At 45.6% G+C, this 27,161-nt stretch overlaps 1 protein-coding gene across 2 annotated transcripts in view; it reads left to right on the forward strand.

Moving 5' to 3' along the window:
• The window catches only part of MAP6 (microtubule associated protein 6), a 114,650-nt gene extending 97,022 nt beyond the window's left edge, over nt 1–17,628 (forward strand). For both annotated transcript variants that reach the window (XM_069759394.1, XM_069759396.1), the window contains exon 4: nt 17,421–17,628. In XM_069759394.1, the coding sequence (XP_069615495.1) occupies nt 17,421–17,475 (55 nt within the window). In that variant the 3' untranslated portion in view covers nt 17,476–17,628. The remainder of the gene's footprint in view (nt 1–17,420) is intronic.
• The last annotated feature ends 9,533 nt before the right edge of the window (nt 17,629–27,161 follow it).

The following is a 27,161-nucleotide window of genomic DNA, read 5'->3' on the forward strand; positions in this document are numbered from 1 at the left end:
ACCACAAAATCAAAACGAGCAAAAAATAACGACCAACGGGCCTGTCTAGGATTCAAGCGCTTGGCAGACTCAAGATAAGTAAGGTTCTTATGATCAGTCAAAACCACCACGCGATGCTTAGCACCCTCAAGCCAATGACGCCACTCCTCGAATGCCCACTTCATGGCCAGCAACTCTCGGTTGCCCACATCATAATTACGCTCAGCAGCAGAAAATTTCCTGGAAAAGAAAGCACATGGTTTGAACACTGAGCAACCAGAACCTCTCTGTGACAAAACCGCCCCTGCACCAATCTCAGAAGCATCAACCTCGACCTGGAACGGAAGAGAAACATCAGGTTGACACAACACAGGGGCACAGCAAAAACGACGCTTCAACTCCTGAAAAGCTTCCACGGCAGCAGAAGACCAATTAACCAAATCAGCACCCTTCTTGGTCAAATCGGTCAATGGTCTGGCAATGCTAGAAAAATTACAGATGAAGCGACGATAAAAATTAGCAAAGCCCAGGAATTTCTGCAGACTTTTTAGAGATGTCGGCTGAGTCCAATCCTGGATGGCCTGAACCTTAACCGGATCCATCTCGATAGTAGAAGGGGAAAAGATGAACCCCAAAAATGAAACTTTCTGCACACCGAAGAGACACTTTGATCCCTTCACGAACAAGGAATTAGCACGCAGTACCTGGAAAACCATTCTGACTTGCTTCACATGAGACTCCCAATCATCAGAGAAGATCAAAATGTCATCCAAGTAAACAATCAAGAATTTATCCAGATACTCACGGAAAATGTCATGCATAAAAGACTGAAAAACAGATGGAGCATTGGCAAGTCCAAACGGCATCACCAGATACTCAAAATGACCCTCGGGCGTATTAAATGCCGTTTTCCATTCATCTCCTTGCCTGATTCTCACCAGATTATACGCACCACGAAGATCTATCTTGGTGAACCAACTAGCCCCCTTAATCCGAGCAAACAAGTCAGAAATCAATGGCAAGGGATACTGAAACTTAACAGTGATCTTATTAAGAAGGCGGTAATCAATACACGGTCTTAGCGAACCATCCTTCTTGGCTACAAAAAAGAACCCTGCTCCCAATGGTGACGACGATGGGCGAATATGTCCCTTCTCCAGGGACTCCTTCACATAACTGCGCATAGCGGTGTGTTCAGGTACGGACAAATTAAATAAACGACCCTTAGGGAATTTACTACCAGGAATCAAATCGATAGCACAATCACAATTCCTATGCGGAGGTAGGGCATCAGACTTGGACTCTTCAAATACATCCTGAAAGTCCGACAGGAACTCTGGGATGTCAGAAGGAATGGATGACGAAATAGACAAAAATGGAACATCACCATGTACTCCCTGACAACCCCAGCTGGTTACCGACATAGAGTTCCAATCCAATACTGGATTATGGGTTTGTAGCCATGGCAACCCCAACACGACCACATCATGCAAATTATGCAGTACCAGAAAGCGAATAACTTCCTGATGTGCAGGAGCCATGCACATGGTCAGCTGGGCCCAGTACTGAGGCTTATTCTTGGCCAAAGGTGTAGCATCAATTCCTCTCAACGGAATAGGACACCGCAAAGGCTCCAAGAAAAATCCACAACGTTTAGCATAATCCAAATCCATCAGATTCAGGGCAGCGCCTGAATCCACAAACGCCATGACAGAATACGATGACAAAGAGCACATTAAGGTAATGGACAAAAGGAATTTGGACTGTACAGTACCAATAACGGCAGAGCTATCGAACCGCCTAGTGCGTTTAGGACAATTAGAAATAGCATGAGTAGAATCACCACAATAGAAACACAGTCTGTTCAGACGTCTGTGTTCTTGCCGTTCTACTTTAGTCATAGTCCTGTCGCACTGCATAGGCTCAGGTTTACTCTCAGACAATACCGCCAGATGGTGCACAGATTTACGCTCGCGCAAGCGACGACCGATCTGAATGGCCAAGGACATGGACTCATTCAAACCAGCAGGCATAGGAAATCCCACCATTACATCCTTAAGAGCTTCAGAGAGACCCTTTCTGAACAAAGCCGCTAGTGCAGATTCATTCCACAGAGTGAGTACTGACCACTTTCTAAATTTCTGACAATATACTTCTATATCATCCTGACCCTGGCATAAAGCCAGCAGATTTTTCTCAGCCTGATCCACTGAATTAGGCTCATCGTAAAGCAATCCGAGCGCCAGGAAAAACGCATCGACACTACTCAATGCAGGGTCTCCTGGCGCAAGAGAAAACGCCCGGTCCTGTGGGTCGCCGCGCAAAAAAGAAATAATAATCAAAACCTGTTGAATAGGATTACCAGAAGAATGAGGTTTCAAGGCCAAAAATAGCTTACAATTATTTCTGAAGCTCAGGAACTTAGTTCTGTCACCAAAAAACAAATCAGGAATCGGAATTCTTGGTTCTAGCATCGATTTCTGATCAATAGTATCTTGAATCTTTTGTACATTTACAACGAGATTATCCATTGAGGAGCACAGAGCCTGAATATCCATGTCCACAGCTGTGTCCTGAAGCACTCTAATGTCTAGGGGAAAAAAAAGACTGAAGACAGAGCTAAGAAAAAAAAATGATGTCAGGATTTCTTTTTTCCCTCTATTGGGAATCATTGGTGTGGCTCCTTGTACTGTTATGGCTGGCAATCAGGCAACACAGCGTGCAGTAATCAGCGCACATACAGAGATCTGGCAATAACCAAAAACAATAGGACAAGCTCTGAGACGTGGAATCTCTGTAGACTGCAGTACCTGATCTATCCTCACACAACTATAAGCAGCAGAGGATTGCGCCTATAACTACCTATGCAACTCGGCACTGCCTGAGGAGCTGACTAGCCTGAAGATAGAAATACAAGCCTGACTTACCTCAGAGAAATACCCCAAAGGAATAGGCAGCCCCCCACATATAATGACTGTTAGCAAGATGAAAAGACAAACGTAGGAATGAAATAGATTCAGCAAAGTGAGGCCCGATATTCTAGACAGAGCGAGGATAGCAAAGAGAACTATGCAGTCTACCAAAAACCCTAAAACGAAAACCACGCAAAGGGGCAAAAAGACCCACCGTGCCGAACTAACAGCACGGCGGTGCACCCCTTTGCTTCTCAGAGCTTCCAGCAAAAGTTAATAGCAAGCTGGACAGAAAAAACAGAACACAAACTAGAAGCACTTATCTAGCAGAGCAGCAGGCCCAAGGAAAGATGCAGTAGCTCAGATCCAACACTGGAACATTGACAAGGAGCAAGGAAGACAGACTCAGGTGGAGCTAAATAGCAAGGCAGCCAACGAGCTCACCAAAACACCTGAGGGAGGAAGCCCAGAGACTGCAATACCACTTGTGACCACAGAAGTGAACTCAGCCACAGAATTCACAACAGGCCACAGACAGTGACTGACAGGATCCAGCTGTTTAATAACGTTAAGCCTTACCTCTTCACTTCTCTTCCGGTGGTGATGGCAGGGGACTTTAATGCCATACTGACATCGGGTGACAGTTCCTCGGGCAGGACAGTGACCAGGGACGGTAAGGTCCTACATAACATTATAATGCAGGCTGGACTGACTGACGTTTTCGCACAGGGAGGTCGACAGCCATAATTCACATATTCATGTTCTAACAGGAGCAGTAGGATAGATTTTGCTTTTGTGAGTCCTACTGAGGCTGTTGACACCCTGAGTGAGAAGGTCGTCCCTTACTCTGATCACCTCGCCTTGTGCTTCTGTCTGGGGACCTCTAACCATCTGGACATTGGTAGAGGGTTGTGGAAGCTCAATTCCAGTCTCCTGGATGATGCTTATGTTCAGAGTCGTGTCTACTCCCTTATCCAGCTTCATCTAGATAGGGTTGACTTCTATGACAACATGACCGACTGGTGGGAGGACGTCAAGGAGGATATCAGATCCCTCTTAAAGAGACTGTCAGTTAATAAAGGGAGGAATAAGTACAGCCAGTACCTAAAGCTGCGTAAAGAATTGGAGTCACTATATTCGGCGGGCGGGGATGTTAAAGTGAAGATCGACCGACTGAAATCTGAGATAAGGCAGTATCAGTATAGTAGGTATACCTCCCTGGTTCTTGAACGGGATTATGGGTCCTTAGGGGCCCCTAATCCCTTTGAGAATTGCAGGGAGAGGGTAGTCAAAAAAATGGTCACGGGTCTCACTGACTTCCAGGGTGTATTGCAGGATTCACGGGAGGGTATCCTGGAGGTGGTGAGATCTTACTATGCTGACTTGTTTCAGAGGAAAGTTTTGGATAAAGATAAGATGGCTCAATTCTTGGAGGCAACTCCTGCGCCTGATACTAATGATCTGGACTTTTCTCCTTTGACAGCAGAGTTAACGGTGGAGGAAGTTAAGGAGGCTATTGATAAATTACATCTGAAGAAGGCACCAGGTCCAGATGGCATAACAGCAGAATATTATAGGAAATTCGGAGACCTCCTGGCTCCAATCCTCGTGGATTTGTATAGAAGTTGTCTAGAAAATCACCTGATGCCTCCATCCATGAGTGTCCTCGTTGATTCTGCTGTCTAAGGGTAAAGAGCCGAGCGACATCAAGAACTGGAGGCCGATTGCCCTCTTGAATGTGGACAGGAAGATTCTAGCAAAGATCCTGTTTTCTAGATTAGTCTGTTTGTCCCCAGCACTGTTGGCAGGCTCTCAGATTGGCACAGTAAAAGGGCGGAACATCTCTGGAGCAGTCATCTCGATACGGGAGATGTTTGAGGGATGTAAAGCCCTGCGGTGTGGGAAATATATTGTTAGTCTGGACCAGGCTAAAGCCTTTGACAGGGTTGATCATGACTATCTGTGGGCCACTTTGTCAAAGTACGGTATTCCGGGACAATTTGTGGATTGGCTGAAGACATTGTACAGAAAGGCGTGGTGAGCTTTCCTCTGATTAATGGTTGGCAGGGTGACACTTTTGGAGTTGAGGCAAGGGTGAGACAGTATTGCCCACTGAGTCCTCTCCTGTATGTTTTTGCCCTAGACCCGTTTCTGAGGTCACTGCAGGAGTGTGATTTTCAGGGGGTGCCGATCCCCCATTGCCTGCCTCTGAATGTTGTTGCCTATGCGGATGATGTGACGTTGGTGATCTCTAATCCTCGAGAGGTGCAGATGTTATCTGCGTCTATCAGAAGTTAAGGTACCGTCACATTTAGCGACGCTCCAGTGATATAGACAACGATCCGACCTAACTAGATTGCTGCAGCGTCGCTGTTTAGGTCGCTGTAGAGATGTCAAACACAGCAACTCCAGAACGATGCAGGAGCGATCCAGTGACGTACTTATCGTTCTCGCTGGTTGTTAGCTTCGTGAAAAAACATTGCAGGCATCGTTGCTTTTGCTGTCAAACATGACGAATCATGCCGACTTGACGACCAAATAAAGTTCTGGACTTTCAGCTACGACCAGCGATGTCACAGCAGGATCCTGATCGCTGCTGCGTGTCAAACATAACGAGATCGCTATCCAGGACGCTGCAACGTCACAGATCGTTGTCGTTCTCGTTGGTAAGTTTCTCAGTGTGAAGGTACCTTAACTCAGAGGCCTCCGGGTCTCTGGTCAACCTTGAGAAGAGTCAAGCTCTGTGGACATTAGATACTGATCCCAGCTATGATCTGCTGCAGTTTGCCAAGGCCTCCACCCATATTAAGATCCTCGGGTTAAATTTGGGAGGGAGGATAATGCCACCCTAAATTGGGAGGAGAAATTGGAAACAGGGCCGCCATCAGGGCATTACAGCCGTGACTGGCGTAAGGGGCCCGGTGAGCAGAGGGGTCCCGCATCGGGCCCCCTCTTACCTGCTCACCGGGCCCCTACCGGCAGCCGCAGGCTGAACCGGGCCCTTAGCGGCGGCCGGCGCTGCAGCTGTACGCTATTGACATGCGGGCCCGCACCCGCACGTCAATAGTTAACAGCCGCAGCGTGCAGGTCGCCGGCGTCTGACGTCATTGTCAGTCGCCGGCGAGTGCACAGTGCAGCTGCGTGGAGAGAGGAGCGCGGCAGGTAAGTAGAACTTTTTTTTTTTTCTATTAAGAGCGGAGAGCGGCGATCGGGGGGGGGGGGGGTTTGGGCAGAAGGCAGCTGGACACAGGGGGGCAGTAAAGCTGGACGCAGGGGGCAGAAGGCAGCTGGACACGGGGGCAGAAGGCAGCTGGACACAGAGGGGGCAGAAGGCAGCTGGACACAGGGGGGCAGAAGGCAGCTGGACACAGAGGGGGCAGAAGGCAGCTGGACACGGGGGCAGTAAAGCTGGACACAGGGGGGCAGAAGGCAGCTGGACACAGAGGGGGTAGAAGGCAGCTGGACACAGAGGGGGCAGAAGGCAGCTGGACACAGGGGGGCAGAAGGCAGCTGGACACAGAGGGGGCAGAAGGCAGCTGGACACAGAGGGGGCAGAAGGCAGCTGGACACAGGGGGGCAGAAGGCAGCTGGACACAGAGGGGGCAGAAGGCAGCTGGACACGGGGGCAGTAAAGCTGGACACAGGGGGGCAGAAGGCAGCTGGACACAGAGGGGGCAGAAGGCAGCTGGACACGGGGGCAGAAGGCAGCTGGACACGGGGGCAGAAGGCAGCTGGACACAGAGGGGGCAGAAGGCAGCTGGACACAGGGGGGCAGTAAAGCTGGACACAGAGGGGGCAGAAGGCAGCTGGACACGGGGGTAGAAGGCAGCTGGACACAGAGGGGGCAGAAGGCAGCTGGACACAGGGGGGCAGTAAAGCTGGACACGGGGGCAGAAGGCAGCTGGACACAGAGGGGGCAGAAGGCAGCTGGACACAGGGGGGCAGAAGGCAGCTGGACACAGAGGGGGCAGAAGGCAGCTGGACACAGGGGGGCAGTAAAGCTGGACACGGGGGCAGAAGGCAGCTGGACACAGAGGGGGCAGAAGGCAGCTGGACACAGGGGGGCAGAAGGCAGCTGGACACAGAGGGGGCAGAAGGCAGCTGGACACGGGGGCAGAAGGCAGCTGGACACAGATGGGGCAGAAGGCAGCTGGACACAGAGGGGGCAGAAGGCAGCTGGACACGGGGGCAGAAGGCAGCTGGACACGGGGGCAGAAGGCAGCTGGACACAGAGGGGGCAGAAGGCAGCTGGACACAGGGGGGCAGTAAAGCTGGACACAGGGGGGCAGAAGGCAGCTGGACACAGGGGGGCAGAAGGCAGCTGGACACAGAGGGGGCAGAAGGCAGCTGGACACAGGGGGGCAGAAGGCAGCTGGACACAGAGGGGGCAGAAGGCAGCTGGACACAGGGGGGCAGAAGGCAGCTGGACACAGATGGGGCAGAAGGCAGCTGGACACAGAGGGGGCAGAAGGCAGCTGGACACAGGGGGGCAGAAGGCAGCTGGACACAGGGGGGCAGAAGGCAGCTGGACACAGGGGGCAGAAGGCAGCTGGACACGGGGGCAGTAAAGCTGGACACGGGGGCAGAAGGCAGCTGGACACAGGGGGCAGAAGGCAGCTGGACACAGGGGGGCAGAAGGCAGCTGGACACAGGGGGGCAGAAGGCAGCTGGACACAGAGGGGGCAGAAGGCAGCTGGACACAGGGGGGCAGTAAAGCTGGACACAGGGGGGCAGAAGGCAGCTGGACACAGAGGGGGCAGAAGGCAGCTGGACACAGGGGGGCAGAAGGCAGCTGGACACAGGGGGGCAGAAGGCAGCTGGACACAGAGAGGGGCAGAAGGCAGCTGGACACAGAGGGGGCAGAAGGCAGCTGGACACAGAGGGGGCAGAAGGTCGCTGGACACGGGGGCAGAAGGCCTCTGGACACAGGGGGGCAGAAGGCCGCTGGACACAGGGGGGCAGTAAAGCTGGACACAGAGGGGGCAGAAGGCAGCTGGACACAGAGGGGGCACAAGGCAGCTGGACACGGGGGCAGAAGGCCACTGGACACGGGGGGGCAGTAAAGCTGGACACAGAGGGGGCAGAAGGCAGCTGGACACAGGGGGGCAGAAGGCAGCTGGACACAGAGGGGGCAGAAGGCAGCTGGACACAGGGGGGCAGAAGGCAGCTGGACACAGAGGGGGCAGAAGGCAGCTGGACACAGGGGGGCAGAAGGCAGCTGGACACAGAGGGGGCAGAAGGCAGCTGGACACAGAGGGGGCAGAAGGCAGCTGGACACGGGGGCAGAAGGCAGCTGGACACAGAGGGGGCAGAAGGCAGCTGGACACAGAAGGGGCAGAAGGCCGCTGGACACGGGGGCAGTAAAGCTGGACACGGGGGGGGGGGGGGGGGCAGAAGGCCGCTGGACACAGAAGGGCAGTAAAGCTGGACACGGGGGGCAGAAGGCTGGACACAGGGGGGCAGTAAAGCTGGACACAGGGGGGGCAGAAGGCTGGACACAGAGGGGGCAGTAAAGCTGGACACAGGGGGCAGTAAAGCTGGACACGGGGCAGTAAATCTGGACACAGAGGGGGCAGTAAATCTGGACACAGAGGGGGCAGTAAATCTGGACACAGAGGGGGCAGTAAATCTGGACACAGAGGGGGCAGTAAATCTGGACACAGAGGGGGCAGTAAATCTGGACACAGAGGGGGCAGTAAATCTGGACACAGAGGGGGCAGTAAATCTGGACACAGAGGGGGCAGTAAATCTGGACACAGAGGGGGCAGTAAATCTGGACACAGAGGGGGCAGTAAATCTGGACACAGAGGGGGCAGTAAATCTGGACACAGAGGGGGCAGTAAATCTGGACACAGAGGGGGCAGTAAATCTGGACACAGAGGGGGCAGTAAATCTGGACACAGAGGGGGCAGTAAATCTGGACACAGAGGGGGCAGTAAATCTGGACACAGAGGGGGCAGTAAATCTGGACACAGAGGGGGCAGTAAATCTGGACACGGGGGGGGGGGGCAGAAAGCTGGACACGGGGGGGGGGGCAGAAAGCTGGACACGGGGAGGGGCAGAAAGCTGGACAGGGGGGGCGGGGCAGAAAGCTGGACACGGGGGGGGGGGCAGGAAGCTGGACACATGGGGGGCAGAAAGCTGGACACATGGGGGGCAGAGTGCTGGACAGAGATGGGGCAGAGTGCTGGACAGAGATGGGGCAGAGTGCTGGACAGAGATGGGGCAGAGTGCTGGACAGAGATGGGGCAGAGTGCTGGACAGAGATGGGGCAGAGTGCTGGACAGAGATGGGGCAGAGTGCTGGGCAGAGTGCTGGACAGAGATGGGGCAGAGTGCTGGACAGAGATGGGGCAGAGTGCTGGACAGAGATGGGGCAGAGTGCTGGACAGAGATGGGGCAGAGTGCTGGACAGAGATGGTGCAGGATTGGAAACAGATGGGGCAGGATGGATACGATGGAGACAGATGGGGCAGGATGGGGAGATCATATGGGGTAGAATGGATACTCATGAGGGCAGGATGAGAGAACATATGGCTGGAGCCTGAAATGAGACACACGGTGGCCAGGATGGCGAATATTACCATAGGGGCTAATTAAGGGATATTATTATTGCAGTGATGTATTTATTTTATTTTTTGAGTATACTGTTTTAAATGGGGGGGGCGGTCCTGTTACTGTGTAGAGTGATACTATGTTGCCTTCTTCATGTGGTGTAATGTAGAAGTTGGGAAAATTAAGTAATGTGTTCTACAAGCGTAACTCGAGATAACTGTTTTATTTCCTGCAGAGACGAGTCCTGGCTGGATAAAGTGATGGCGGTCTGTGCTGGATGAAAGATGAAGGACTTCACCTAGAGACGTCACTGGTGAGTCAGTGTTACCTATACACTTACACTATACACTGTATACTATATACAGAGGTCCTGTGTACAATGTCACCAGTGATCACTGTATTATCTATACATTATATACAGAGCTCCTGTGTGTAATGTCACCAGTGATCACTGTATTACCTGTACACAGACACTGCTTACTAATTACAGATCTCCTGTGCATAATGGCACTGATGGTGATAGTATTGTGGGTTTTTTTTGTATTACTGATCAGTATTGTAGTATTCAGTCATTGTTGGTAATATGTGGTCTGGTCATGATGTGGAGGTAATATGTGGTCTGGTCATGGTGTAGCGGTATTTGTTCCTTGTATTTTATATTATTCGATCACTGTGGTGGTAATATGTCATCTGGTCATAGTGTTGTGGTATTTGTTCCTTGTATGTAGTATTATAGGTCATTTTAAAAATTGAAAAATAAATAAAAATATACCTAAATTGTATTGCATATTTTAACAAACATTTAGTAGGTTACAGTAGAGTAGGGCCCGGCCAAAAGTGTCTACCTTGTTGTGGTGGCGGCTTAAAAAATCTTTTGGCCAAAACAAAAGCTGCCGGCTATATGTGTGATCTGGTGATGGGAACTGTCAATGTTTGATAGGTGAGAAGTGGAGATTTTCCAAGAGAGAGTGGTGGGACTGTGGACAGTTCGTGGGGTGGAGCCTGGAGGCGGGGCTGGGGTGGAGCCTGGGCGGAGTTTCAAGGGGGCCCCGAAAATTTTGCCAGTATGGGGCCCCGAAATTTCTAGTGGCAGCCCTGATTGGAAACCGGAAATGCAAAGGTTCAGCGATGGAAGAACTGGAGGCTGACCTACAGAGAAAGGGTCGCAATGTTGAAGACTTACCTGGTCCCTGTTTTCTTGTATGTCTGTCATTTTCCCTTTGCCAGAATCTTTCTCAGCGAGGCTCTTCAGCCTGTTCTTCCAGCTCTTGTGGGGGAATAGGTTGAATCTAATAAAGAGGGAAATAATGTACCTACGGCGGAGAGAGGGTGGGCTAAATATGTTGAATCCAAGGGTTTTCTTTGACTCCTTGTTTCTAAAGGTAAATTTTGGGAACATGGACTCAAACAGTAGCTCACTGTGGGTAAATAGTATCAGGTACTGGATATTGCCTTTTGCAGAATCTTGGGTGCGAGGCGGCAGTCTCAAGAGGAGAAGATGGACAGGTGACCACCTCCCCCAGTATCTGGACTACGGTCTGAAGTGTGTTAGGAGGTGGGGACTGGAGAAGTCTTACATTGAGAGCAGTACGAGAAGAGACCTATATGCTCATGTATGTAGGACTTTCTTCTACTCTCCACTGGCCCTGAGAGATTGTGTCACGACCACCCTGCAGGAAAGCCTTAGGTTCCTAAACGGGAAACGACTTCCTCCTAAACTGTTTGATGTCACTTGGCTTTCATTGCATAGTCGGCTCTTTGTCAGGGGGAACCTGAAACATCTGAGTGTCGCCGATCGGAATTGTCCCCTTGGTTGTCAGCAGGAGGAGACTATGGAGCACTTTATATGTGATTGCTAGGGAGGGAGGAAGATCTGGGAGGAAGTGTCTGATAATCTAAAAATCCCGAGACTGCGGACTCTAAAGTATCCTGACATAATCTATGTTGTCCCCTCCACTGTTAGTAACATCGACAGAGAGACAATGTACATTATAATAAGTGTCATTAAATACTATCATTGGCACATGAGAACCCGGGTGTCACTGCACAATGAGCTGTTCGATCACACCGCTGCGGCTGGTCAGGTTATGTCAGATCTCCGGTGGATAAAATCGCTAGAAGTTGGAAGGAGTCGGAGAAATAATAAGTTATGGAGGAATGTAAAATTCAGTTAGGAAATATGAATTTTTTTCCCCTTAATTTTCTTCTACCTCCAGGTGTGGACACTTTAATTTATGTATGAATATGATCTGATTATTTAGTACTTGTGTATATATAACCAAAGTGAATTGTGTTTTGTAATTCTGGGTGATTTTTGTTTTTATTATAATTGTATTTTATGTTTGGTTTTTATAATAAAAATTGCCCCTATGTACAAGCATATGACTACTATAATACTGCTCCTATGTACAAGAATATAACTACTATAATACTGCTCCTATGTACAAGAATATAATTACTATAATACTGCCCCTATGTACAAGAATATAACTACTATAACACTGCTCCTATGTACAAGAATATAACTACTATAATACTGCTCCTATGTACAAGAATATAACTACTATAATACCGCTCCTATGTACAAGAATATAACTACTATAATACCGCTCCTATGTACAAGAATATAACTACTATAATACTGTCTTGTATTTTTAGGAATACAACTTTTATGATAGTTGGATTCTTATAATTTCTATATAATCTAATATATAAAGCTGAATGTGTGCATGTATGTATGTCCGGGATTGGCATCTGAACCGTTGCAGCTACAGCCACAAAATTTTGCACAGTCACACGTCTGGACCCCGAGAGCGTCATAGGCTATGTTGTGAGGTGAAATTTTAACCCCGCGCTTTCCAATTCACCAAACAATTTTGCCCCTATCTACATAATGGGAAAAAGTGAAAGGAAAAGTGTTGGAGGCAAATTGACAGCTGCCAGATGTGAACAAGGGGGACTTAAAGAATGAGAGCGATGGCGCCAAAGAGTATATACCGTACAGTTGCTAAGGTGGGGCCCCGACATGGGATACTCACCACACACGGGGATATGAACAAACACAAAATGCGCCACACACTACCACGTGCTTGAACACATATACCACCCTCAGCACACATTTCAGCACACATACACCAACCTCGCCACATAAAAGTCGAAACACAAAAGCTGCCGCTCAAAACTCGCCACGCGCAAAACTCGCCATATGCAAAACTAGGCTCACGCAAAACTCACCACACGTGCAAAACTCACCTCATGGAAAACTCACCACACGCAAAACTTGCACACACGGAAAAATTGCCACATGCACAAAAGTTGCAACACATGCAAAAGTTGCCTCACACAAAACTTGCACAGACTCAAAAGGCACCACACATAAAACTCGCCACACGCAAAACCCGCCATGCGCAAAACTTGCTGCACACAACTTGCTACACTAACCTGTCACATGCAACTCGACACAAAAAGTTGCTACACGCATGTCGCCACACAAAACTCATCTCACAAAAGTCGCTACATGCATGTCGCCACACGCAACTCAACACACACAACTTGACACATGAAACTCGCCCTAAAACACACACAAGTCTGGTATTATCCTTCAAAAATAAAAATCTGATTAATAAGCAGACAAACTACAACAAATGTACCATATAGGAAATACGGCAGCTGTCAGTCACATGACCTGTCTATTATGTGTATGTGTGAGCTAATATATACTGCCAGGGGGAGGGCTTCCTGTTGGCTGGGGATTTATCAGGCTGCCAATTTAGCTTACAAATACTGAGGTAAAAATACTGAGCAAATAACGTGTGAACGAGGTCTAATACAGGAGGAGATGACACACAGGTATATACTATATACAGGGGAGATGACACACAGATATATACTATATACAGGAGAGATGACACACAGGTATATACTATATAGAGGAGGAGATGACATACAGGTACATACTATATACAGGAGAAGATGACATACAGGTATATGCTATATACAGTATAGGAGGAGATGACATACAGGTATATACTATATATAGGAGGAGATGACATACAGGTATATACCATATATAGGGGAGATGACACACAGCAGATATATACTATATACAGGGGAGATGACATACAGGTATATACAGGAGATGACATACAGGTGTATACTATATATAAGGGAGATAACAGACATGTATATACTGAGGTGAAAATGAGAGGTGTGAGGTGAAAATGAAAAGGTGTGAGTGCAAAATGAGAGGAGTGAGGGAAAATAGTGGAGTGATCGGAAAATGACAGATGTGAGGTCGAAATGACAAGTATTAGGGGGGAATGAGAGGAGTGAGGGAGAAAATGAGAGGTGTGCTGGGAAAATAAGAGAAGTGATGTGCTATAACTAACCACAGATATTTACTATGCCCAGGCAACGCCGGGCTCTTCAGCTAGTATATTATATTTTTCCTTCGGATTTATTGTCTTGAGAATTTCCCTTTTTCCTCTTCACTATATACCTGAGCCTATACTCTGTTAACAGTACCTTCTGCCGTCCATGGAGAACCTCAGCCGATAGTGAGAGGACATCAGGTAAGACGCATCTTTATAGCCTGATGGGTGAGTGATTTATACAGCTAGTTTATGTTGACATTAATAAGCATAGCTCTTGGCCCTGGAGCCTTATATAAGAGCTAGTGGTAAGTGATGCCTGATATATTGAGGGTCCAAATACAGACTTTATACAGTGATAAAGGAGATTTTAGTTGTATCTTAGAGCTGAGGGTTGGTTACAATGTATCAGTACAGGTTGGGTGCAGCAGACATTGCTACTTTGTATCTGCCGCTGTGAATACTCATTTATTCAGCTCCTAATTTACTACAAGTCACCGACTCGGGGTCAACGCAGGTGAACAACGAAACTCAATGAGAAACTAGGTCACGGCAGAAATCGTCTCCATGCATATAAAATAGGGAGAAATCAGCGCCGGCCTCCACTGTCTGCAGAAGAGAGGACGCCCCGGACGGAGAAGACGCCAACCCTGAAGGACACACAGATCTTTTAACCCTTTTATTGTTTAAACCTTGTTTTTGGGGGCAAAGAGTTGCCATTTTTCAAGTCACCGCTTTGGGTTAAATACACTATCACTCTATATAGAATGATAAGTTTTAAGACATTAAAAACGCCGTATAAAAGAGTTCAGGTCATTATGGACTCAGCAAAAATGACAATATGTACTGCCTTATTGTTGTTTTATTTCAAACAATTGTTAAGGGGAAAATATTTTTTAAATATATTTTTTATAAAATTTAATTTTAAAAGTTATCCACTTCTCAGGCAACCCCTTCTCAATTGAAATATTCCCACCCATAAAAGAAAAGAAGCCTATACTCACCTCCGCTGCCGACATTGCTCCAGCCGTGACGGCACTGGATCGTTTAGGGGCTCGTGTGACGTTATGAGCCCTGGAGGTAATCAGTGGTTTCTTCACTGTCACTTTCTTTGGACCTAACTGATATCCAGAGGAGATCACAGAGCAGCAGCGGCAGCAAAAGGGTTTTATTCCGCTGCACAGTGACCATTACATCGTGTGTTCAGTACAACATGACAAATTTGGTGAAAACATTATTTAATAGCTTGTCCATAAAGGACAGCATAGCAAAAATATTATTCTAGTACAAAGGGTCAATATTATAGTAGTTATATTCTTGTACATAGAAGCAGTATTATAGTAGTTATATCCTTGTACATAGGAGCAGTATTATAGTAGGTATATTCTTGTACAGAGGAGCAGTATTATAGTAGGTATATTCTTGTACATAGGGGGCAGTATTATAGTAGTTATATTCTTGCACATAGGAGCAGTATTGTAGTAGTTATATTCCTGTACATAGGAGCAGTATTATAGTAGTTATATTCTTGTACATAGGAGCAGTATTATAGTAGTTATATTCTTGTACATAGGAGCAGTATTATAGTAGTTATATTCTTATACATAGGGGTAGTATTATAGTAGTTATATTCTTGTACATAGGAGCAGTATTATAGTAGTTATATTCTTGTACATAGGAGCAGTATTATAGTAGTTATATTCTTATACATAGGGGTAGTATTATAGTAGTTATATTCTTGTACAGAGGAGCAGTATTATAGTAGTTATATTCCTGTACATAGGAGCAGTATTATAGTAGTTATATTCTTGTACATAGGAGCAGTATTATAGTAGTTATATTCTTGTACATAGGAGCAGTATTATAGTAGTTATATTCTTATACATAGGGGTAGTATTATAGTAGTTATATTCTTGTACATAGGAGCAGTATTATAGTAGTTATATTCTTGTACATAGGAGCAGTATTATAGTAGTTATATTCTTGTACAGAGGAGCAGTATTATAGTAGTTATATTCCTGTACATAGGAGCAGTATTATAGTAGTTATATTCTTGTACATAGGAGCAGTATTATAGTAGTTATATTCTTGTACATAGGAGCAGTATTATAGTAGTTATATTCTTGTACATAGGAGCAGTATTATAGAAGTTATATTCTTGTACATAGGAGCAGTATTATAGTAGTTATATTCTTGTACATAGGAGCAGTATTATAGTAGTTATATTCTTGTACATAGGAGCAGTATTATAGTAGTTATAGTCTTGTACATAGGAGCAGTATTATAGTAGTTATATTCTTGTACAGAGGAGCAGTATTATAGTAGTTATATTCTTGTACAGAGGGCAGTAGTATAGTAGTTATATTCTTATACATAGGGGCAGTATTATAGTAGTTATATTCTTGTACATAGGAGCAGTATTATAGTAGTTATATTCTTGATCATGGGCCTCTTGGCTGCATCTCTGATCAGTCTTCTCCTTGTTTGAGATGAAAGTTTAGAGGGACGGCCGGGTCTCGGTAGATTTGCAGTGGTATGATACTCCTTCCATGTCAATATGATCGCTTGTACAGTGCTCCTTGGGAGGTTTAAAGTTTTGGAAATCATTCTATCCAAATCCGGCTTCAAACTTCCAGGGAGCCGAATACTTTGGCAAGGCACTGTACATGTAAGAATTGTTGTATTTTTCATATATGTAATATTGGTTGCTTCTGTATGTTTGGTGCAGGCATTAGGTGTTGAGGTATAATTTACGGTACTATTTACAAGCTTTTAATACTGTTGTAAACTTTGCTTTTCATCTGTTTTTGCGGCTTTGGTCTCTGTTATCTCACCTGTTCAGTATTGTGCTCACTCTTTCTGCTGTATTCTCGTTCTGACTCTTCCTGTGATTGCTTCGTCATCCGGTTTTCATTTCATAAGATAGATGAAAACTGAAACTAACTGTCCGCTTCAGCAGATCTGCTAGATCTCTTTGTCTTGCAGCTGCACAGGGGTCTTTTGGATATGGGGGTCTATAGTGTCCATAGTGCATCATGTTATATGTTGGGGGTCATGTAAGGGCTCGTTATTACTGCTGGCAACTGACTGATACATTAAGGATTTGCTAGTGATACATGGAGAGGAGCTCTATAACCCATTGGATCACTCTTTGGGTCCATATATTAGCACTTCTCCGTACTTCTGCATTGCCCGGCTGTTCAGGTAGTCTGGTGGTCTCTCCCTTATTCTTGTAAGGGATGGGGATCTGTTATAGACTTTGCTTTGAGGTCCAGGAACATGAGCCAGTTAGGATGTGTTATGTCCATATTATATGAGACCGATGCCAACGTTCAGGTCAGCTGTGTGGCATCATGGACAGCAGGAAGCCCGTGGTCTTTTCTTTTCAGCTTTGAGACCATTTGTTAACGACAAAGGTCCCTTTCAGCTTTTTGTCAGTGTGACGGTAAACTTCTAGAGTCGTATTCTGCTGAGTGTTCCCCTTTAATTCGGGACATTTCCCCTTTAAACAAAAAGTGGCAGAACATTTTATATACATGGGTAACACATATCGTTATTTTTACATGATTTTTTTTGCTACATTTATATATTTGTTGTTTTTGTAGGAATCCAGAGATACACAACAATGATCCAGATACGGCGCGGCCAGCAGCAGAATAGGAGTGATACTGCTGTCCGATGGGAGTCGATCTGCAATCAGGGACCACTGAATCGATGACTGTTTCTAGGAATATATGACACTAATTGCAATGTTTAATACCTACTACTGGCCAAAGAGCATGCAGCAATAAAAAGCGAGTTATGCAATCGTCAGCGAGTCTCTGTGATTATTAGGAGAATGTGTATGATAACATGTCAGATAGTGTACGGCAATAAGTGATATAGTGACATCCATCCCTGACCCCGGGCGCTGACAATCTGTTCTCACACACACCAGGGCCTTTTTATTAGTGAATGATCAGTTTGTAACCAGAGGAGCATGGAGACAATATAAAAAGGTTAATTAATAAGCCGCCTCTGATTGGACTTGATCACAAAGGTGCATTCAACGGAGTGGCCAAGAGCTGCAGCGTTACAGCAAACTGATCTGCCGAAAACACAAGGTAAGGCCAGTCTCACACGTCCAGGTAATTCCGGTACCGGAAAAATGTGCTTACCTTGAACATCAGTGTGGCACGCGGGCGGCAGCCATGTGCCGCCCGTGTGCCGACTGGGTACCACACGGACCGTGCAGGAGACAGCGCTACAAGTAAGTGCTGTCCCCTGCATCTGGTGCTGAAGCCGCCATTCATATCTTCTCTCCAGCAGCATTCGCTGGAGAGAACATATGAAAAATCCGTTTTTTTGTTTTTTTTTGTGTTTAAAATAAAGATCTCTGTCCCCTCCCCCCTCCCACCCCCTGCGCGCCCGCCCGCTGTTAATAAAATACTCACCCGGCTCCCTCAAAGCGTCCTCTCCACGCCGCACCTTCTCCCGTATGAGCGGTCACGTGGTGCCGCCCATTACAGTCATGAATATGCGGCTCCACCCCTATGGGAGGTGGAGCCGCATATTCATGACTGTAATCAGTGGCACCACGTGACCGCTCATACAGGAGAAGCTGGCGCTGAGAGGAAGCTGCGAGGGAGCCGGGTGAGTATTTTAGTAACAGCGGGCTGGCGCACAGGGGGTGGGAGGGGGGAGGGGACAGGGATCTTTATTTTAAACACGAAAAAAAAAAAAGGATTTTTCATATCTTCTCTCCAGCGAACGCTGCTGGAGAGAAGATATGAACGGAGGCTTCAGCACCACAAGCTGGGGGGACAGCGCTTACTGTAGCGCTGTCTCCTGCACGGCACACGGACTGCACACGGACAGCGTCCGTGTGCGGTACGTGTTTTACACGGACCTATTGACTTTAATGGGTCCGTGTAATCCGTGCGCTCCCACGAACACTGACATGTCTCCGTGTTTTGCACACGGACACACGGTCCTTGAAAACACACTGACATGTGCAGTGACACATTGCTTTCAATGTGTCTACGTGAGTCAGAAATAGAGAAAGAAAGAAAGAAAGAGAGAAAGAAAGAGAAAGAAAGAAAGAGGAAGAAAGAAAGAAAGAAAGAGTGAGAAAGAAAGAAAGATAGAAAGAAAGAAAGAAAGAAAGAAAGAAAGAAAGAAAGAAAGAAAGACAGCAATGGAAGTCCTGGTAATGACTTAGGGAGAAATTATCTTCATAAGACTCAAACTCCTTTTTATCATAAAAAGTTGGGAATAACAAGAAAAGGGAAATGGTAAAAAGAAAAAGGGGAAATGTGAAAATAAAATAAATTGAAACAACAAGTGAAAGAAAAAAAGGAAGGGGGCAGGAATGCAAAAAAATGTGAAGTGACGTACTAAAAAAAGGATTTTGATTCAAAAACAGAGAAGGAAAACAATGAAAAGCAAAAAATTTAAAGGAAAGAGAAGAGAGATCAAAAATGGAGAGGAGCATACAAAGAAGAAAGAAAGAGAGAGAGAAAGAAAGAAAGAAAGAAAGAAAGAAAGGAAGAAAGAAAAAGAAAGAAAGAAAGAAAGAGAAAAAATAAAAAGAGAGAACAAGACAAGGAAAGAAAGAATGAAAGGAGAAAATAGTGAATGAGAGACAAAAGAAAGAAAGAGAGAGAGAAGGAAAGAAGGAGACAAGAGAGAAAAGAGGAAAATAAAAAGTGAAAAAGAGATAATGAAGGAGAGGAGGAAAGAAGGAAAACTGGAGAAGAAAGAGAAAGCAGTAGGGAAAGAAAGAATGAGAAAGAACGAAGGGAGAAAATAGTAAATGATAGAGAAAGAGAAGGAAAGAGAAAAGAAAGAAAGGAAAATAGAGAATGAAATAGAAATGAAAAGAAGGAAAAAGGAATAAGGAGAAAGGAAGATAAAGAAAGAAGGAAAGGAAAATAGAAAAGGAAAGTAGGAAAAAAGGAGTAGAGAGAAAGAAGGAAATAAAGAGGAAGAAAAAAAGAAAGAAGGAAGGAAAGGAAAAAAGAGTAAATGAGAAAGAAAGTATGAAAAAAAGAAAGCAAAAGAGAATGAAAGAAGGAAAAATGAGGAGAAATGAGAGAAAAAGAAAGTAAGAAAGAAAGAGGGAATGAAAGAAAGTAGAAGGAAAGAAAATATTAGGAAGGATAAAAAATCAGGCAAGAGTAGAGGAAAAAGAGCAGAATGTATGAGGAATCACAGTGAAGGAAGATAAAAATGAATACAATGTCTGTTTCCGTCGATGAGGTGACTGCACAGATGCGTAGCTAGAGGTCAGCTCGGGGGGACAAAGCTTCTGCGTGGCTCCTAACCAGGTAACCCTGATCACAACTATGGTGGCACTCCCTAATAGCGGATGTAGGAGAACCTCAGCAGATGACCCCGCTGTTACTAATGAAGATCTCTATACAAAGACCAACACTGATATTACCGCCATATAGTGCCCATATAGTAGTAGATATCAGTGCTACAGAACAGCTGACGTTCTCTCTGATGGAATCGTTCACTTTTCCCATCTTTTCCATCTGGCCCAGACTGACATGACGACTTCTCCAGCCAGGACTGCTGCAGAGATTATGATGTCCCCACAGCTCCCCAATACACTGTAAAGTTCAACAAAACTCTATGATGTCTCCACAGCAGCTCCCACACTGTATAACGGCCCCTTGATAGCTCCATCACTGTAAAAAAGTCCCTTAGAAAACCCCACACTATCTGATGGCCCCCACATTATGTTATTGCCCAACGGTAGCCCTCGCACTATACAGGTGCTTCTCACAAAATTAGAATATCATCAAAAAGTTAATTTATTTCAGTTCTTCAACACAAAAAGTGAAACTCATATATTGGGAAGATATGAGAAACACCAGACCCAACAATGCAGACGAGCTCAAGGCTGCTATCAAAGCAACCTGGGCTTCCATAACCCCTCAGCAGCCCCACAGGCTGATCGCCTCCATGCTACGCCACATTGATGCAGTAATTGATGCAAAAAGGAGCCGCGACCAAGTATTCAGGGCATTTACTGAACAGACATATCAGGAGGACAACATTTCAGAATTTAAAGCCATTCTTCAAGCTGGTGTTATAAAGTGTTCAAGAGAGGCCTGGATGTCTTCCTGGAGCAGAACAATATTGTATCTTACAGTTATTAGGTTCTTTAGAAGGACGTAGATCTGGGGATTTTTTATGACGGAATATAGGCTGAACTGGATGAACAAATGTCTTTTTTTCAGCCTTGTGCAGTTATTATGTTACTGAGATAATGACTTTTGGGTTTTCATTGGCTGTAAGCCATAATCATCAACATTAACGGAAATAAACACGTGAAATAGATCACTCTGTGTGTAATGACTCTATAGAATATAGGAGTTTCACTTTTTGGTATTGAAGAACTGAAATAAATTCACTTTTTGATGATATTCTAATTAGCACCTGTATGATGGCCCTCCTAGTTGACTCAGCTCTGATGGCCCCCTTAGTAGCCCAAACTATGTATGACGTCCCCTTACTAGCCCCCATACTTTACCATGGCCTTCTTAGTAGCTCTCACTCTGTACGATGGACCCCTTAATAGCCCTCACACTGTATCATGGTCCCCATAGTAGCCCCCAATATGCAGGAGAGCACCAGGGCCCCCTTTGTATCCCCTACTATGTATGAGGGCCCCTTAGTAGCCCCCATACTTTACCATGGCCTTCTTAGTAGCTCTCACTCTGTACGATGGACCCCTTAGTAGCCCCCACACTGTATCATGGTCCCCGTAGTAGCCCCCAATATGCAGGAGGGCACCAGGGCCCCCTTTGTAGCCTCTACTATGTATGAGGGCCCCTTAGTAGCCCACACATGTATCCTGGACCTCACACAATATTAAAATAAAACAAATAAGCTTCATATACCCCCCTCATCCCGGCGAGTCCAGCGGCAGATCGGTGACATCATGGCGCTGGGACTCTCATGTCTTCTGCATGTCCTGGCGCGATGACTTCAACAAGTCCATCCTCCCGGGACCTAACTGTATGGCTGAGGTGGTCACTCTGGGTGGGCCCCTACAAGTCAGGAACTTGGGTCAACCGACCTCTCTCCCCCCCAGGTAGTTATGCTACTGATGCAGAACACAACCACAGATATTTTTCTCTTTTTTGGTGTTTTGGTTGCGACTTGTCTCATTACCACTTCCTGAGATTGCACCTTAACAAAACATAAAATAACAAGAGATGAAACCACAGGACGCGCCCTCCGCAGATAACATCAGACCGGTCCTGGATTCACCCCAGTTATCAGCTACAAACTCAGAAATGCAAAATTCAGCAGATTTTTCTAGAAACAGCTACACAAATTGATTAGGATGGCAGCAAAAAAGGGCGTTCATGTACGGCTAACCCTTAGAAGATCGTGCGACTGCCAACAATTTCACTAAAAATGTTGCATCACTTGGCTCTGATAGCTCTGTGTTGCCCGTGCTATTTATGGATGAAAAATAATGAGTTAACAGAGAATCAGTCAGTGAGCCCATTATGATAGTCATTGACAGGAAGCTTGTAACTCCTTTATCTGTCTTTTTCTGAGCTCCTCTCAGCTGACTTTTGCCCAAAAGACAACATCAAAGTTGAAAGTGCAGGAAAACAAAGAGACTGTAAAAGCAAAATTGCTCAAACATTGCAAAACGGGGCAAACATTGCAAGACGGTGAAAAAGATTTTTTTCTTATCAAGTAAAGTTGCAAACAAATGGTTTTATCCCCCAAATATATGCATTTAATTACAAAATATACATTTCCAAAGATGGATAATCCCTTTAATATTCACAAGCAGCATTTTTTTCTTTTCTTTTTTTTTTTTTCTATTGGAAAACTGTTTTTTTTCCTTGGCTACGCCAAAAATTTAGAAAAAATGGAAAGAAAGAAATAAGGAAAAAAAAAAGTATACTTTGAAATATTTCAGAATACGGAACAATAAGGTAATGGATTATTTACAATAGTTAGAAATATAACATTAACTCCATTGCATCCATGTTCCCATCCAAGCGGTGTACAATAGATGTGTCAATCTGGCGCCATTTCAGACATTTAACACCTTTTTTGTGGTTTCACAATCCGATCCGGTTTCGTGTTTTTGATTCTTTTACACTTAAAGGAAGAGAACAATATAGATTTTGATTTACGGTAAGTTTCCATCGTTGCCCATAATCTATATAAGGATCTCATGTAATCTGTGCAGGACTATAATATGTAGAACTCTGTGGGGTCTTAGTGCATGAGGCATATGGAATTTTTTCTTATGGATCCATAAGAAATCAGTCAGAAAAAAAAAAACATTTTATGCTGCTTCACATACAGTGTTTGGATGTAAGGAAACATGGTTTAAAGGGGAAAGAATCTCCATAACATGGCTTCATACACAGCAATAACGTGATGCTATTGAACCCCAATGCAAAATCTGTAAAGGGCACCCGCCTATATAATACTGGTGCTTAAAGATGCCGAGGAGCCTTTTCTTCCCCAAGACAAACTGAAGGCAACTTCTACGCCCCTGTATAATGCCCCATTTTAAGGAACCATGGGTCTGCATGTTACAGCATAGGCTCTGTACACATATTAATTATTAGCTAGAAAACCATACAGATACAGTAGATCGAAAAATTATATATATATATACACTGTATATATATTTTTTTATTATCATTTTATATCTATTTATATAATTGCCCTGTAATGTTTTCATTTCCTGTTCTGTCCAGATGTCACCGTATCCCAGAATTCCAAGCGGAGGAAGTTCACCGACTGCCATATTGGGACACCCAAGTGATGGGTGTCTCAATATGGAAACTGATGCTGGTACCAACCTGTTGCGGAACACAGTCACACCACGCACACACACTCTATACGCCGTACGCACCACACACACACACACACTCATACACACACAATCACACTCACGCAGCCTCTTGCGCGGTACCACCAGCGGAACACTGTCGCGAACACGCCACCGAATGATTTACTGACCGTCACCATCTTTGTGCAGGAGGAGCGCATGCGCAGTTTTAATGTAACCGCCTCTATCTGTCTGCACAAAGATGGCGGCGGTCTGATTTACTGCGCCTGTGCGAATTACGCGCTGGTGCAGTGAATCATTCGGCTGATCCCCGCGGCAGATGCACGACGTGTCTACAGGCAGAGGAAACCGGTCACATTAAAGGGGTTTTCCCATGAACGAAAGTTCATTTTAAAAATTGTCTGTGTCTGACCGTGTACGGAGCATACCACAATCTCCAGGGCAGGGAAGGAAGCAAAAGACAATTTTTTTAATTTTTGTTCATGGGAAAACCCCTTTAAAAAGCAAATATCAACATCAACATGGCTCCTCCTAAAAAGTATGCCAATGACAATGAAAGGAAAGCAGGAAAGGCACAACGTCGAAGACAACAAAGGGCAAATGAGACTCTTGAAGAGCAACAGCATCGCTGGGACAAAAACAAGGCATATAAGCGTAGGAGCCAAGCACATGAGTCCCCTGATGCAAAAGTCATTACATTATCACAGGATGCCATTAGGCAACAGCAGCACCGCATGCCTGCCCCCAACAACGTGACATTACCGCCCTCCCGATGTGATAGCATCCGGCCTCCATCTAATGTATATATATATATATATATACAGCATATACACTGCTCAAAAAAAATAAAGGGAACACTAAAATACCACATCCTAGATATCTCTGAATGAAATATTCCAGATGCAAATTTGTATTCATTGCATAGTGGAATGTGTACATAACAATAAATCCAACTCCTGGACAGTCTGTGGTGCAATGTGACGTTGGTGGAGGGAGCGAGACATGATGTCCCAGATGTGTTCAATCGGATTCAGGTCTGGTGAACGGGCGGGCCAGTCCATAGCTTCAATGCCTTCATCTTGCAGGAACTGCTGACACACTCCAGCCACATGAGTTCTGGCATTGCCCTGCATTAGGAGGAACCCAGGGCCAACCGCACCAGAATATGGTCTCACAAGGGGTCTGAGGATCTCATCTCGGTACCTAATGGCAGTCAAGCTACCTCTGGCGAGCACATGGAGGGCTGTGCGGCCCTCCAAAGAAATGCCACCCCACACCATTACTGACCCACTGCCAAACCGGTCATGCTGAAGGATGTTGCAGGCAGCAGATCGTTCTCCACGGTGTCTCCAGACTCTGTCACATCTGTCACATGTGCTCAGTGTGAACCTGCTTTCATCTGTGAAGAGCACAGGGCGCCAGTGGCGAATTTGCCAATCCTGGTGTTCTGTGGCAAATGCCAAGTGTTGGGCTGTGAGTACAACCCCCATCTGTGGACATCGGGCCATCAGACCATCCTCATGGAGTCGGTTTCTAATCGTTTGTGCAGACACATGCACATTTGTGGCCTGCTGGAGGTCATTTTGCAGGGCTCTGGCAGTGCTCCTCCTGTTCATCCTTGCACAAAGGCTGAGGTAGGGGTCCTGCTGCTGGGTTGTTGCTCTCCTACTTTTCCCTCCATGTCTCTTGGTGTACTGGCCTGTCTCCTGGTAGCGCCTCCAGCCTCTGGAAACTACGCTGACAGACACAGCAAACCTTCTTGCCATAGCTCACATTGATGTGCCATCCTGGATGAGCTGCACTACCTGAGCCACTTGTGTGGGTTGTGGAGTCCGTCTCATGCTACGACGAGTGTGAAAGCACAACCAACATTCAAAAGTGACCAAAACATCAGTCAGAAAGCATTGGTACTGAGATGTGGTCTGTGGTCCCCACCTGCAGAACCACTCCTTTATTGAGGGTGTCTTGATAATTGCTAATAATTTCCATCTGTTGTCTATTCCACTTGCACAACAGCATGTGAAATTGATTGTCAATCAGCGTTGCTTCCTAAGTGGACAGTCTGATTTCACATAAGTTTGATTTACTTGGAGTTAGATTCTGTTGTTTAAGTGTTCCCATTACTTTTTTGAGCAGTGTATATATAGTGCTGTGCCAAAGGTTTATGCCGGTGTGGAAAGAATAGTGCAAAGTAAGAATGAGATTATTGTTGGTCTTGTTTTGCAAATTTGTAAAAATAAAGTTTTGTCTAACATAAATACATTTCAGACATATATTTAGCTATATATATATATATATATATATATATATATATATATATATATATATATATATATATATACAGATACAGTACTGTGCAAAGTATTAGGCAGCCGTGGAAAAAAATATATCAAAATGCAGCTTGCATGTAGAAAGGAAAAATATAAATCCCATCAACATTTGCTGACCGCCCTTTGACTTTTTCACTTCTTCTCGTCACTAGCTCTTAGTTTTGCAGGAGTTTGTTCCAAACCTCTTGCAGAGCTGCCCCCAGATCTGTGTATGAGGCTTGTGCAGATCCTTCTGTCTCCATGTGATCCCGGACATACTGGATGATGTGAGATCAGGTCTCTGTGGGGCTGGATCATCACCTCCAGAACTTCTTACTCCTAATGACGTTGACTGGATGTTCGGGGTCATTGCAGATCCTGCAGGTTTGGGACTGGATGTCAGCAATTGATGTTTTGGATTTGAACATAATTAATGGTGTCCTCAATGCTGAGAAATACAGGCAGATACTTAGCCATCATGTAATACCATCATCCAAGTATCAGAACAATCCAGACGACTTCACGGGGCCAATGCTAATTTTTAATGGAATGAAGCAAAAAGTAAAACTGTTATGTGGTCAGATGAATTATTAAAAAGTGAAATTCTTTATGGAAACCTCGGATGCGTTTCATGCGGACTGATTAGGGGAAGGACCATCTAGCTTGTTATCAAGCTTTTATTATCGAGGAGACTGACCATCCAACTTGTTATCGAGGAAAGGGACAATCCAGCTTGTTATCATCTCTGATGTATGGGGGGAATTAGCACCTATGGCAGGGGCAGCTCACACATTAGAGGCACCATCAATGTTGAGCATCATATAAAAGTGAAAGAACAACATCTGCTCCATCCAGACATCTATTTCAGGGAAGACTGTATATTTCAGCAGGGCAATAGTGAACCTAATCCTGCCTCCATCACAGCAACACGTGTCAGCAGGAGAACATTTCGGGGAGGAACTGTCCTCCTGGAGTCTGGACCTTCTGTGAAACAAAAATCTGGCAAAGACCTCAAACTGTGGAGCAACGAAAATCCAACATCAACCAAGAGTTGGCCAACCTCCCTGTCCACAAATTCCAGCAATTGTCTACTCACTTCCAAACCATTCATAAACTGTTGCAAGTAGAGGAGGGGACGCTGAGCAATGGTGGCCACTGCCTGGGCACAATGGTGGACACAGCCCAGGCACAATAGTGGACAAGGCCCAGGC

Source organism: Ranitomeya imitator, chromosome 3 (assembly GCF_032444005.1).
Source record: "Ranitomeya imitator isolate aRanImi1 chromosome 3, aRanImi1.pri, whole genome shotgun sequence".
Classification (NCBI taxonomy): domain Eukaryota; kingdom Metazoa; phylum Chordata; class Amphibia; order Anura; family Dendrobatidae; genus Ranitomeya; species Ranitomeya imitator.